We start from the raw sequence: 13,956 nt of genomic DNA, 5'->3' as shown, positions 1-13,956 counted from the left end.
CCCATCTAGGTTGTGAGTTGCCTGGTTAGAATTTATCTCATTTGTAAACTAAAGAAGGAGTGTGAGGCCGAGGTCATAAAGGTGGTCACCTTGTAATTCAACAAATGCTTCCGAGCACCCGGGCCTTGACAAGTCCTAGGTATTAATAGTCTTGTGGGGAAGGTAAGAACTCAGCTGCTCATCAAACAAGCCCTGGAACCCTGAGTGACTTGTCTCCAGCTAATTCTTGCTTTATTGAAATTGGCATTCAAATCCAAGTTAAAGGCACTCCTGGTACATCAAGCCCAGAGCTCACAGATGGTGGTAGAGACTTTTCTGTTCCCTGGACCACAGTTCCCTCACTGGGGCTCACCCCACGCTGGGAACTAGGGAGGCTCACTGAGAAAATGCAGTCCTGACTATAGGCAAACTTGAAAGGCAGAGGGAAGGCCAATTCTTTGGAAAGAAACAAGAGCAAAAAGTGTACAATGCTAAGCTTTACAGCAGTTCATGGTTCACAAGGGCCATTCAGCACACAAACATTTAATAATAGGTGATGGGGAGCAACAAAACCAAAGGCATTGTTGGGACATTAGCCTAGGGCAGGGCTGGGGCCAGGGAGGAGTGGTCAGAGGACATTCCCTGCTCAGCAAACTCTGGGGCTCCTCTTGCTGCTTTCTATTGTGCCCAACTTTAGCCCCAGGGCCTGTGCCTCACCTCCAGTGGCAGAAGGAGGTAAGGCAGGAACCTGGTCCAGTCTCTCCCAAGGGGGCTATACAAGATGGCTGTTCAGCAGATAGGCTATCCACAGCTTTCCATAAGGCACCCTGCATGGGCTTTGGGGGTTATTGAGTAAATACCCTAACATTCATGGGTTGGAGACCTGGATCCAAACAGGTTTTACTGCCCCTCCTGGCAATCTTGACCAATGCCCTTAGTCTGGCTGTGCCCATCTGGGAATAATACTGGGCTGCTGAGACCCTGTCAGAGGAACCCCACTTGGGTTTCCTATACTGTAAAGGGGTGTTACTGATTTTGCACTTTTGCCCTGCCTGTCAAAGGGGGGAGCTGGGGAGCAGCACTCTCTCCATACTCTTCCAGCTTTGACTGCCCCATATAAATGCTCTCTTTGAAATGGGCTGGGGATGGGGGTGGGGTCAACCCATTGTGTCTGGGGCAGGGCAAGGCAGGTCAGCCTGCTGTTGGCCATGGTGGGGGGATGGGGACTACACCCGGCCCCAGAGTGGTTCTGGGATATGGTGTCTGAATCCTCAGTGGCCACTGCTCCTTTGGCCCTGGCTGTGCAAAGGAATCACGAACACCGAGATGTCGTCGTAGGACACCTGCCCTTCCCCTGTGGGACCGTCGTCCTTCCCTTGTGTGCTGTGTATCAGCATTTTGGCCAGCTCCGAGAACCTGTGGGGATCATCCTACAGATGCACTTTGGAGCCAGAGGAAAGAGGCAAGGCAGCCCTCAGGGAGAACTTGCTGTGCAGGGCTGGACATGCGGGGACTCGCTGTAGTCCAGCTGTGGACCCGGGCAAGTTACTAGCATGGCAGGGCCACAGGTTGGACTTTGGGGATTTCCAAACCCAGAGATTTTGAAGGCCCACAGTCACCCCCCAGAGAAGCTTGAGACAGCCCCACTCTGACCACCTGCCCTGAGCTGGGCTCATCATCAGCGCTGTCTTCTCAGCCATAACTACTTCCTGGTGTTGCTGCTGGCACCAGACAGTTCCCCAGAAGCTACAGTACCTGTGTGGGTCCTCTTGGTTGCCAGGGAGGAAGCTCCGTACTAGCCGTGCCACCTGCTCATTGGACAGGACATCCCAGAGCCCGTCAGTTGCCATGACAACCACATCCTCCTCCTGCAGCTCCAGCTGGTCCACATCCAGTACAGTCACCTGCAAGTTAAGCCTGAGGATCCCTCACACTCCCCCCCCCCCCCCCCCCAGCTCCTGCCAGCCTCATCATCAGCCTTTCTGGGCAGACGAAAGCTGGTGTGGGCTGCCGCCTGCTCACCTGGGGGACAGAGAGCAAGAAGGGCTTGAGCTGAATGTTTGTGTCCAGGACTCTGAGCTGATGGTCTCCCAGGCCCCGGGAGACGGCTAGTGTTCCCAGTAACCGAGCCTGGGAACAAGGAAAACATGAGGTGACCACAAACCGTCCCAGCAAATATGCAAATAAAGTACGAAGAAGAGAACTGTGGTCCTCAGGTGCCCTGGGCGGAGGGATAGACATCCCGTAGCCTTGAAGCAGGATCCCTGACCCCAGCTACAGCCCCCAACAAGGAACAAAGGAGTTCCCACCTCCGCAGGGGGCTAGTTAAGAGGGGTTCTTAGAAAGGGCCAGTCACTGACCTGCCTACCCTGCCCATGGATCAGTGGGTACTTGAGATCCGACTTCTCCACGCACTTGTAGCTCCTACCACGAGCAGACCCAGTATCAACCCAAGCCCTGCCCACCCCCTAGTCTCCCTGCCCCACCCCGGTGGAAGAGGACTGCCCCAAGGCCACACATGGGGCCTGGACACCAGGGTGCTCCCCCCTGTCTCCCTACCCCACGTCGCTCACCAGCCTCTCATGTGGTGGTCCCGGAACAAAACTTTCTGCCCCAAGTCATCCCCCTTCAGTCGCCGGGGGAACTCCAGCCGGGTGAACTCACCAGCCAGAAGCTCAGGGTAGACAAAGGCCTGGGGTAGGGAGGTCATGCTCAGATCAGACTCTCTCAGGTGGCCTCTGGTTGCCCTGGACTCACAAGGGCTCCACAGCCTCCCTCTGCCAAAGGCACCTACCAGCTGCTGGATCCGCTGCCGCTCAGTCTCTGGGGTGAACTCAGAACTCAGGGGCCGCACCTCATCTTTCCGTACCAATATGGCCCTGGATGGGGTTGGGGAAGAGAGGGAGGAGAGGTCTGTGGGGCAGACTCAACCCTGGCTCATGGCCTCCCTCCTGTCGGCCCCTCCTCCAGCCACCAGGGACCAGGTCTGCCTATGCCAGTCCTCGCTCAAAGCCCCCCACGACTACCTATGCCCTGCAGAGTAACGGCTCAGCCCTTGGGCTGGCCTTGAGGTGTCTGCCTTCCCTGACGTCTGCTGTCCACTCACACCTGACATGCCAGGTACATGAGCAACTCAGTCAATCCCCATTTCCATCCTTCCACTTCCATCCCCCTTTCGCTGTCCCCACTGCCTCTGGTGCCCACCTGCCCGCCCTAGCCCGCCTGCCCTCCAGCTCTTACCTGCTATCCCCAGCGTTGGCCACATACAGCTTTCCCTGCAGGAACACAGCCACCAAGGCCGTGCAGCCGCCCACCTGGCCTGAGGCTTCCAGCTCCCGCCCTATCACCTCATCCTGGGGTAAAGCGAGCCACTTTAGCTGCTGCTTGCACTGCCCACCATACCACTCTGTCCCCAGTCCCCACCCTACAGTTCACTTCCCCACCAACAAGCCTGGCAGTCCCAACCCAAAGTCTAGCTATGACTCTGGGATCCCTGTGGTTGGAGGATCTAGACGTATCCCTTGGGAGGGAGAGAAGTGCTGTTCAGAACTGAGGAAGGGAAAGCAGCCCTGCACCAAGGACCAGCAGGATGCACACGGTATGCTGCATGTAAAAGCACCAAGCACACACCAGGTACTAGATAAATGGGAGGGATTACGATGACCACGACTAACAAGCCAACCCCATCTTGTCCTCCCAATGCAAAGATCCAAGGAGACCACCGCTGTGTGCAGGGATGCCCCACAGCCCGGGTCTCTCAGGTCCCTGGCCCCTTCCCCAGCCAATGGCCACACTCACACATTCCTGGAAGGCATTCTCCAGAGCCCCGATCACCAAGTCTTCTGCCCTAATGCCCTTTTCTTCCACAAACTGGGGGTCACTGGGGCAGACGCAACGGCCGCTGAGGTGCATGGGGGGCTGAAGTGCCACCATGCCCTCTACCACGGCCTCCAGCTGCCGGCGCAGGCAGGAGTGCAGGGTGTTGGCAGCCAGAATGGCTGCAGCTGGACCACCGTGCCCATCAAACAGTGCCCAGTAATGACCTGTCAGGAACTGTACAGGAAGGACTTGGTGTCAGGCTATGCCTGGCTTCCCCAGTTGTCCCCTGGCCCAGAGTGGGACTCTAGAGCAAGAACCTCAACCTGCAGTCCTGGTCCAAGTCCTGGTCCCCGGGCGGGCCCCACTGTACTCACCTCCTCTGCACACAAGGTCAGCCACTCCTGGTCCTCTTCCGCCCCGAACTCACACCTCCGTATGCACAGCTGCCCACAGGCTGCCTGATCCTCATTGAACTCCGATTTCTCTGCGTTGATGATCCTGAGGCCAGTAAGCATCAGTGACCCCTCAGGGACACACCCGCGTCCCCACGGGCAGAGACCAGAGCCGGTACACAGGAGGAGGAGCCCTACCTCGGAGGCAACAGCCCTCCTGCTGCCTCGGACACAGCCACAGCGTAAGTCTCCTAACTGTTCAGTAAGGTCAGGGTGAGGCGAAACTCGGCCTCAGCACCGCCCCCCTCCCGGAGCCTACCTCCTGCCTGGGGAGACCCGGGGCTCCCTCGCCTGTCCTCCACCCCGCCTCGGCCGGAGTCCCTGTCCCGTACGCACGGGCCACAAGCCAGGGTGCGGTTGAGGGGGGCTCCCAGGCCCGCAGCGCCAGGGCTGGAACTCTAGCCGGTCCCGCCTCGTCTCGGGAGCCCCAGGGGTGCAGGGCGTCCCCGGCTCGCAAGCCTCTCCGCGGGCGGCGGGCGTCCCAAAGAAGAGACTGCGGTGGGGCCGGGGCTGGAGGGGCGGGAGGTGGGGGGGCTGTCCAGGGTCCCCGGGGAGGCCAGGAGGGAGGTGGCCACAGAGCTGGGGGGGGGGCTCGCTTGGCTTAGGCTGTTCTCCGGGGCGGCCCAGCGCGGGGGTGGCGGAGCAGGGCCGGGGGGCGCGGAGGGGGCCCGGGCGGGGGCCGGGGGGGCGCGGGGAGGGGGCCGGGGGGCGCGGGAGGGGGCGGGGGCGCGGAGGGGGCCGGGGGGGGGCGCGGAGGGGGCCGGGCGGGGGCCGGGGGGGCGCGGGGAGGGGCCGGGGGGGCGCGGGGAGGGGGCCCGGGCGGGGGCCGGGGGGGCGCGGGGAGGGGGCCGGGGGGGCGCGGGGAGGGGGCCGGGGGGGGGCGCGGAGGGGGCCGGGGGCGCGCGGAGGGGGCCGGGGCGGGCACTCACTCGGCGTAGCCTGCGTTCCAGGGCAGCGCGCGGCCTCGCGCAGGGCTGCGCACTGGCCGGGCGTCGGGGCGGCGCGGGGCGTCGGCGGAGCCGGGGCCCGAGCCCGAGCCGCGCAGGAAGCGGGGCCGCCGGTAGGGCACGGGGCTGGCGCGCGGTCGGGGCGGCCGCGGCGCGGGGAGCGGACCCCCCGGCAGGAAGCGGCGCCGGAACCAGCCGGCGGACATGGCGCGGCGGCAGGGGGCTACCCGCGGGGCCCCGGGCGGGAGAAGGAAGCGGGCCGGGGCCGGGGCCGGGGCCGGGCGGGGCGGGGCCGGCGACGCCCCCAAACTCCGGCCTCCTGCGGGGGTGCGCGCGCGCGGCCGGGGCGCCCTCGGGCTGGCGGAGCCTGTGACGACCCCGAGGAGCCGAGGTCGTAGGCAGGCCCACTTCGCAGGCCAGACAACCGAGGCCGCGAGAGGCGAAGCGGCGTTGGCCGCGTCCCGCAGCCGCCCGAGCAGGCGGGTGCTGCTCCGCAGGCGCGGGGCGCTGGCTTCGCGAGGGAGAGGGCGCCCCTGGCCTCCCGGCGACGTGACGGGGCGTTCGCAGCGCAGGGGGCCTGCAGCCTGGTTCCGCGCCGCCGCCTCGGGCTCCTCCCGCCGGGCCCCAGCCTTGCGCAAGGGGGAGGCGGAACAGGATGTGCTTGGAGGTGTCGGGCCAGCGCGTTGAGTAAGAGTCCCGGGGCACAGGGCTCCCTCGGGTGGCCTCCGGCCCCCATCTCTCCCCGCTCCGCCCCCAGATGGGGCGCGGTGATCACCCCGGCCTTCCTCACCCCGAGAGGCTGCTCCCCACTTCGGAGACGTCCTCCCAAACCACCGCCCCTCCAGTCAAGACGTCCTCTCTGGGCACACAGCAGGGTCTTCCGTAGTGTTCGTGGCTGGTGGAGCAGAGGAATTCATGGTCCCCAAAAGCCTCCAACCAGAGTTCAGACCTGGAACTAAGGGAAGTAGAAGACTTTCATCTTGGCTGGAGGGAAGATGTCGCAGTCTCTTAACCCCTGACTAGGGATCACGGTGGGGGTGGGGGCGGTCAGCAGCAGGGTCTTCCTTCCCATCTGCACCTGAGTGCTGTCACCCGTCTGTCACTTACGCCCAACTCCTTGGAGGACTGTTATTTCTGTCTCATAAGTGGGGACTCTGAGCCCCAGAGAGGGGAAGTGTCTTGATGTCCAGGGTGTGCTGTTTCCATTATGACGGTTCAGCTGACTCAGAACTCCCCACAAGGGATTTCTCTTCCCCTTTCCTCCTCCAAAAAGGCAGGCTTGCCAACTCAAGGTCCTTGAGGCCCTCAGCCCAGGCTCCCCAGGGAGAGCTGCAGGAGGATTCCCTACCTTTGCCTTCTCACCAGGCCCTACTCCCTCTGGGCTGCTAGCCTTGCCCCATCAGGAGGTCCCCCTGCCCAAGGAGGACTGTTCTTGAGACAGGAAGCTGTGTGCCACGTCCCCTCCCTCAGAGGACTCCAGTCCAGAGTGGCTTGGGCTCAGTAAGATAACTTACTGAACCCACTGTGTGCCCCAGGCCCCATCTGCTAATGGAGATGGTCTCCCCTGCTCTGTCGGTGAAGTCCTGGTGGATGGTGCTTGATCCCACTGGCAAGGCGGTGGGGGCAAAGTCAGAGAAAGCGTCCCAAAGGACACCTGAGCTATGCCCTTTCATTGGGACAGAAATGGATCAGGGACCCAGGGTGGGGTAGACCCAATTCAGTCTGTGGAGTTACCTCCTCATTCCTACCAGTCAATGGCTCAGGTTTTTAAAGTCTAAAATGAGAGAAAACAACACAGTCTATTCCTCCAACCCACTGGGTGGGATGAGTCCTGTCCTCTAAAGTCTATTCAGAGAAGCTCCTAAGGAATCACAGGTGATTTGTTGCTCAGAGTAGCTGTGGAGCCTATGGCAGTCCCATCCTCCCTGTCCCAAGGCAGCCTGCGTGTTCGTTCAGTGCCACAGAGGCTTCTCTGGCTTCTAGGTTCCTGGGAACCTCTATTCTTCCTTGGACTCCAAGCCTGACTCTCTTAGTTTTCTACCTCATTTTGCTGAAGCACATCCTCTAGTAACTCTCCAAGAAAGGATGACTGGAAGGTAAATCCCTGAGTCCTTGCAAGTCTGAAAGGACTGGTCTCAAAAGCCCCCCCCCCCCCTTTTCTAAAGTAAGCTCTACGTCCAACATAGGGCAAAAGCCCTTGCTTTTCGACTGATATTTTGGCTCAGAATTCTGACTTGTCTGTTCACTGTCTTTTGACCGTTGCTGCTTGGCAATCCAGTGCCCCTCTCGTTCCCAGACCTTTGGATTGGCCATTTGCCTTTTTCTTTCTCCAGAAGTTTCCAGGCACTTCCGTTTCTGTTGTCTGAAATTGTAGATGACGTTCCTTGGGGTGGGTCTCTCTTCACTCCTGGGGTGAGCCCTCCCAGGGGGCCATGCAACTCCTCACCCACCCCCCAGTTGACACCCTTCTGACTGTTCAAATGAACCCAAGCTTGTGCCCCCACTCCTGGCCAGACACCTCTCCTAAGTTAACTCAGCCAGCATGTGAAGGTGGGGAGGAAGAAGTTTAGAAAAAAGAAAGATTTTTTTTTTAAAGAAAAATATTTTTATGCTACATTTTTCTCACTCACAATGAGAATAGCCTGGCTTAGTCAGTAGAATATGTGCCACTTGATCTCACGGTCGTGAGTTTAAGCCCCACGTTGGGCATAGAGATTACTTAAAAAAATAAAAATAAAAAACCAAAATCTTTTAAAAAAAAAAAACAAAATTCAAAAGGTGTCAAAGTGTATTTAGTAACAAGTCTCTGCCCACAACCCTATCCCCTCCCTGGCCATGCAGTTCCTCTCCCTGTGGAGACACCCAATATTACCAGTTTCTTGTAGACACTTCCAGGGATGCCATGTATTCTGTGCAAATTCAAGAAAAATAAGTTGTTTTTGTTTGTTTTATTTTGTTTTACCTAGAGACAAGAAATAGTGTTGGCAAGGATGTGGGAAAAGGGAACTCTTATGCACTGTTGGTGGGTCTATAAATGGGCTGCAGCCATTGTGGAAAACAGTATGGAGGTTCCTCAAAAATTAAAAATAGAACTACCATATGATCTAGCAATTCCACTTCTAGGTACTTATCTGAAGAAAGTGAAATCAACATCTTGAAAATATGTGCACCCCCATGTTCACTGCAATATTATTCACAATAGCTAAGATATGGAAAAAACAAAAGTGTCCACTGACAAATGGAAAAAGACAATATAGTGTACAAATACACAGGAATATTAGTCATAAAAAAGAAGGAAACTCTGCATCTGCAACAACACAAATAGACCTTGAGTGCATTATGCTAAATGAAATAAGTCAGAGAAAGATGAACACTGTATGATCTCACTTATATGTGGAATACTTTTTTTTTTTTTTTAAATTCATGAGAGACACACAGAGAGAGGCAGAGACATAGGCAGAGGGGGAAGCAGGCTCCTCGCAGGGAGCCCGATATGGGACTTTGACCCTAGGACCCCAGGATCACGACCTGAGCAGAAGGCAGGTGCTCAACCACTGGGCCACCCAGGCATCCCTTATATGTGGAATTTAAACAAACAAATCCCAAATCGTAGAAACAGAGACTGAAAAAAAAAAAAAAAAGTAAAAAAAAAGAAACAGAGACTGACAGAAGTGGTTGTCAGAAGTGGGGAGTGGTTGTGGGCCAAATGGGTGAAGCTGGTCAAAAGGTATGAACTTCCAGTTATAAGTAAGTTCTGGGGATGTAATCTATAGCTTAGTGATTGTAGTTATACTGCTGTATTGCACATTTAAAAACTGCTAAGAGAGTAGATTTTAAAAGTTCTCATCACAAGAGAAATATTGTAACTGTGGTGATGGATGCTAACTAAACTTACTGTGCTCATTTCACAAAATACATAAATATTAAATACTGTTATATACCTAAAACTGATACAAATGTGACATGTCACATATCTCAATTTAAATAACTTAAAAATTAAGTCTATGTAAAGTCTTTCCTCCTCTCTTTTTCTTTCTTTTTTTTTAAACTTTTTTTTTAAGATTTTATTTATTTATTCATGAGAGACATACAGAGAGAGAGAGAGGCAGAGACACAGGCAGAGGGAGAAGCAGGCTCCATGCAGGGAGCCTGACGTGGGATTCGATCCCGGGTCTCCAGGATCATGCCCTGAGCCGAGGGCAGGCACTAAACCACTGAGCCACCCAGGGATCCCCCTCCTCTCTCTCTCTCTCTCTCTCTCTCTTTTTTTTTTTTAAGATTTTATTTATTTATTCATGACAGACGTAGAGAGAGAGGCAGAGACACAGGCAGAGGGAGAAGCAGGCTCCATGCAAGGAGCTCGATGTGGGACTCAATCCCCGGACTCCAGGATCACACCCTGAGCCAGAGGCAGTCGCTCAACCACTGAGCCACCCAGGTGTCCCTCTTTTTCTTTTCTTTTTTTTGTATTCGTCCCTCTTTTTCTTTACACAAATGATATAGCCTACTCTATGCCAAACCCAAACCTGAAATTTTCATAAAAGATACCTCTCTACCTTTCAGTATTAGTCCTTGAAGAGCTGCCTTATTGTTAAAGCTACAGAGTGGTCTCCGCAAAAATGCAGACCTTATATAGCTAGCCGCTCCGTGACAGACGTATAGATTGTTTAGTTTTTTGTGGGGGTGTATTGGTAGGATCAGTCCCTAGTAATGGAATTGTTAGGTTAAAGGCATTTGATGTTCATGGCTGCAGTATTCACAATAGCCAAAAGGCGGAGACGACTCAAATTTCCATCGTCTGGGTGAATAGATCAACAAACTGTGGTATATACGTGCAATGGAATATTATTCAGCCATAAAAAGAACAAAGTACTGCTACATGCAACAATGCGGATGAACCTCCAAAGCATTACACTAAGTGAAAAAAACCCATATATAAAGAGGTCACATGTTGGGACGCCTGGGTGGCTCGGCGGTTGGGTGTCTGCCTTTGGCCCATGGCGTGATCCTGGCGTCCCAGGATTGAGTCCCGCATCAGGCTCCCTGCATGGAGCCTGCTTCTCCCTCTGCCTGTGTCTCTGCCTCTCTCTCTGTGTCTCTCATGAATAAATAAATAAATAATTTTTTTTTAAAAAAAAGGTCACATGTTTTATACTTCCATTCATATGAAATATCCAGAATAGGTCAATCCATGGAACAGAGCAGACTGGTGGTTGCCAGGGTCTAGAGGAGGGAGGAATGGGGAGTAACTGCTTAATGAATACAGTCTTCTTTTGGAATGATGACAATGTTTTAGAGCTAGAGATGGTGGTTGCACAGCCTAGTGAACATACTGACTTGATCACTTTAAAATGGTTAATTTCATGTTAAGTGAATTTCACCTCAAGTCATAAAAGGGGGGCATACTTATTTACAATTTTGTATTGTCCTACATGAAGGTTGCACTGCTTTACTCTCCCATCAGCCTATTTTCCTATCATTTGACCATCACAGTTTTTCATTAAACGTTTTAATCTTTCCCTATAAAGATATGTAAATCTAGTTTGATTTTCACTTAGTAAGAAAGGATAACCAATTTTCCATAGTTCTGAGAGACCTATTTGTATTGGATAGTTTGCCCAGTTTCTTAGTGAGTCATTGGGGTTTTTTCTTATTGAGTTATGAGAGCTCTTTATTTATTTTTAAGATTTTTAAAAAATATTTTATTTAATTATTCATTAAAGACACACAGAGAGAGGCAGAGACACAGGCAGAGGGAGAAGCAGGCTCCACGCAGGGAGCCCGATGCGGGACTCGATCCCAGGACTCCAGGATCATGCCCTGGGCCGAAGGCAGGTGCTAAACTGCTGAGCCACCCAGGGATCCCAAGATTTTATTTATTATTTATTATTTATTCGTTTGTTTGTTTAGAGGGAGAGAGAGGGGAGAGGGGCAGACAGAGAGAGAATCCCCAACAGACTCCCCAAGTGGGGAGCCCAACTTGGAACTTGACCCCTGACCCTGAGACCATGACCTGAGCCAAAACCAAGAGTTAGACGCCCAACTGACTGAGCCACAGGTGCCCCAGAGCTCTTTAATTTGAAGTGAGTTACACATATGTTGTTTGTAGCCAATTGCAGTTTGTTGTGTTTTGGCTTTGATGGTGGCTTTTTCCATATAGACTTAATTTTTAATGTAAATGAATTTATCAGTTTTCTTCCAATTCTTTTCTTTTATGGATGCTGAGTTTCGTGACATACTCAGAAGGCTTCCTTCACTCCAAGATTCTACAAAATTTTTCCTTTGTTTCTGCAGTATTTTTATAGTTCACTTAAAAAAAAAACATTTAAACCTTTGATCCACCTGAAAACAACAGTATGTTCTAATAATTTCAGTGGCTGACTCTGTGTTGAGAAACATCAGAAAGAAAGGAGCAACCAACTTGTTCCTGGATACTGTGTTCATCCTGGACTCATGTGAGGAGCTGTGTGCAGCTTTCTCATCTTTCTGTCTGAAACCAGATCTCAGCCAGAGATGGAGTCTGGGCACTCTGCTAGGCCTCGGGCTCCTTGCCTGCATCCCAGGCTGTAAAGCTGAGCAGGACCAGGTTTGAACCCTGGTCTCCCAAGGAGTTTCCTTCTGTGGTCAAATTCTCATCACTGAGGTATGAGACAACTGATGGAAGGCACAAGGACCACTGCCCAACAGAATTTCTCAACCTTTGATTGTTCCATTGTCTTGAGTAAAGGTAGCTAAGGTTCCTGGGGATACTCACTACCTTGTGACCTGCATCACATCACTTCATCTCTCCCAACCTCAGATTCAACTGTAAGAGAGAGACAATAACACTTACCTCATAGGGTTGTCATCAGGACTAAATCAATGTGCCCAGTACATAGTAAGGGTGTAACATAAAGACTCTAATTTTTTTTTTTTTAAGTAAACACTAGGTCCAACAAGAGGCTCAAACTCACGACCCTGAGATCAAGAGTCCTGTGCTCTACTATATGAGCCAGCCGGGTGCCCCAAGACTAACTGTTCACTCGTTTATTTGGCAGATATTACTGAATACTTACCAATGCTGGGCACTGTCTAGGTGTTGGGGATAAAGCAAGGGCAACAACTTAACTACTGGTAGAGGGAAGACAATAAACAAATAAGTATATAAATATATATATCAGGCAACAATAAACACAAAGGGAATGATGCAGGCAGGGGTTAGCCAGGCAACAGGGGAGACCATACAGTTAAGGAATTACAGTTCATCCCATGCTAGACATTGCTACAGGGAACATAACATTATCATTTTTCATTAATCTGTTTTCTTGGCTAATTCCTATTTCCAAGAAGTTGAGGCTCTTAGGCTTCTGTGGAATTGCCAAATGCTCCCTGGAAGTAGCCAGGTCTGAGAGCTGATGTAACTGCTGGCTCTGTGTGGCTGGTCCCATCTGCACTGTGGCAGGGCTGAGTTGGGGATGTGCCTATGAGCTATTCTCCCAAGGGCAGTCCATGAGGCCAGTTTTAATGTTCCATTGTGAGTTCTGGGGTGGCCAATGTGAGCACACCACACAGGCCCCGTCCTTAGGGTGTGCACAGGAACATAAGAAAAATTTTCGGGCCACCTGGGTGGCTCAGTGGGTTAAGCGACCAACTCTCTATTTCCACGCAGGTCATGATCTCAGAGTTGTGGAATCAAGTCTGGCCTTGGGCTCTGCACTAGGCATTGAACTGCTTAAGATTCTCTCTCTCCTCTTTACCCCACCCTCCCCCACCTCCCTCTCTTAAAAAAAAAAGAAAAGAAAAGAGGAGAAAAATTCCTTCAATGTTGCATTTGCTGGACTATCAGGAAATGAGAAATCCAGGGCTTGGGGCACACAGAGGGTGCAATATTACTCACTCAGCGTTAGGGTAGAGGGACAGTGAGCAGGGAGCTCAAGCTAGAGCCCCACACCAGGCAGGCCCCACACTCCATCATTAATTCTCAGCAAGCCCAGCCCCAAAACGTGGCCTCCTTCCCAGTCTTCCCAGCCAAAGTCTGGGACAGGTTCTGATTGGAGTGACTGGGGTCACGTGTTCCTCTGACTCACCTTGGCCTGGAAGATACATACATTATGTTGATTGGCCAGTAACAGCAGGGCTGTTGCCAGAAAAGGCTAAAGGGCTGGGTATGGAGCTTGAAGTTGATGAGCAGTTGGGAAGTTCCTCGTTGGCCAAGCTCTCCTTCAACCTCTGGGCCTTTGCACATGTAGTTTCCTCTTCTCAGAAAACTTTCCCCTCCACTCCACTAGGCTGATCTCCAGGTCTCCACCAAGCTTCACCTCCTCCTGGTGGCTGCCTGCTCTCGGGGCAGGGCCCTCGCTGCCACAGGTTCGTCTGCTAAGTACCAGGCGGGTCAGTCTGACTCCCACCAGCAGGGCAGGGCCTGCGGCCAGGCCAGCCTCCAGGCGCCGGTGGGTGCTTCGCAGGAGGCGCTCAGAAAACGTTCTCTAGGAAAAGGGATGCGGCCCAACCGCACGCGCGCATATCGGCACGCGAACCCCCTTCCCGGCCGCAAGTGGGGGTACGCGCGAATCCCCCCCGCACCGAAATCCACCTGTCTCGGGGCGCCTACACGGGGCGCGCCGCAGCCACGGCCCCCCGGGCTCAGGGCGCGCAGACACACCCGCCCGCGGGCGCCCACGCACGCTCGGCCACACGCAGGCCCTGTTCTCCTCCAGCCAGAGGCACGCGCAGGCGCGCGAGCACCCGACCGCCTCCCGGCGGGAGTTCCCCCCCCCACC

General features: G+C 53.8%; 1 protein-coding gene across 9 annotated transcripts; it reads right to left on the bottom strand.

The window, feature by feature from the left end:
* Positions 1–463: 463 nt before the first annotated feature.
* On the bottom strand, positions 464–13,879 carry PPM1M (protein phosphatase, Mg2+/Mn2+ dependent 1M). Of its 9 annotated transcripts, none has more exons than XM_041764000.1 (11): positions 13,264–13,879; positions 5,988–6,152; positions 4,173–4,296; positions 3,778–4,032; positions 3,220–3,332; positions 2,774–2,858; positions 2,553–2,671; positions 2,340–2,403; positions 2,002–2,109; positions 1,735–1,859; positions 464–1,395 (listed from the first exon to the last, which is right to left on the bottom strand). In XM_041764000.1, exons 1-11 carry the CDS (start codon positions 13,419–13,421, stop codon positions 1,251–1,253), a joined length of 1,461 nt encoding a protein of 486 aa, XP_041619934.1. In that variant the 5' UTR covers positions 13,422–13,879; the 3' UTR covers positions 464–1,250. The 9 variants fall into 9 exon arrangements, with proteins under 9 accessions (XP_041619934.1, XP_041619932.1, XP_041619933.1 ...); XM_041763998.1 differs by having other exon boundaries at positions 1,735–1,883; positions 13,264–13,877; XM_041763999.1 differs by having other exon boundaries at positions 1,735–1,883; positions 5,988–6,146; positions 13,264–13,877.
* Between the last annotated feature and the right edge of the window lie 77 nt (positions 13,880–13,956).

Source organism: Vulpes lagopus, chromosome 7, assembly GCF_018345385.1.
Source record: "Vulpes lagopus strain Blue_001 chromosome 7, ASM1834538v1, whole genome shotgun sequence".
NCBI classification, from domain to species: domain Eukaryota; kingdom Metazoa; phylum Chordata; class Mammalia; order Carnivora; family Canidae; genus Vulpes; species Vulpes lagopus.
This window is presented reverse-complemented; position numbering and strand designations above follow the sequence as displayed.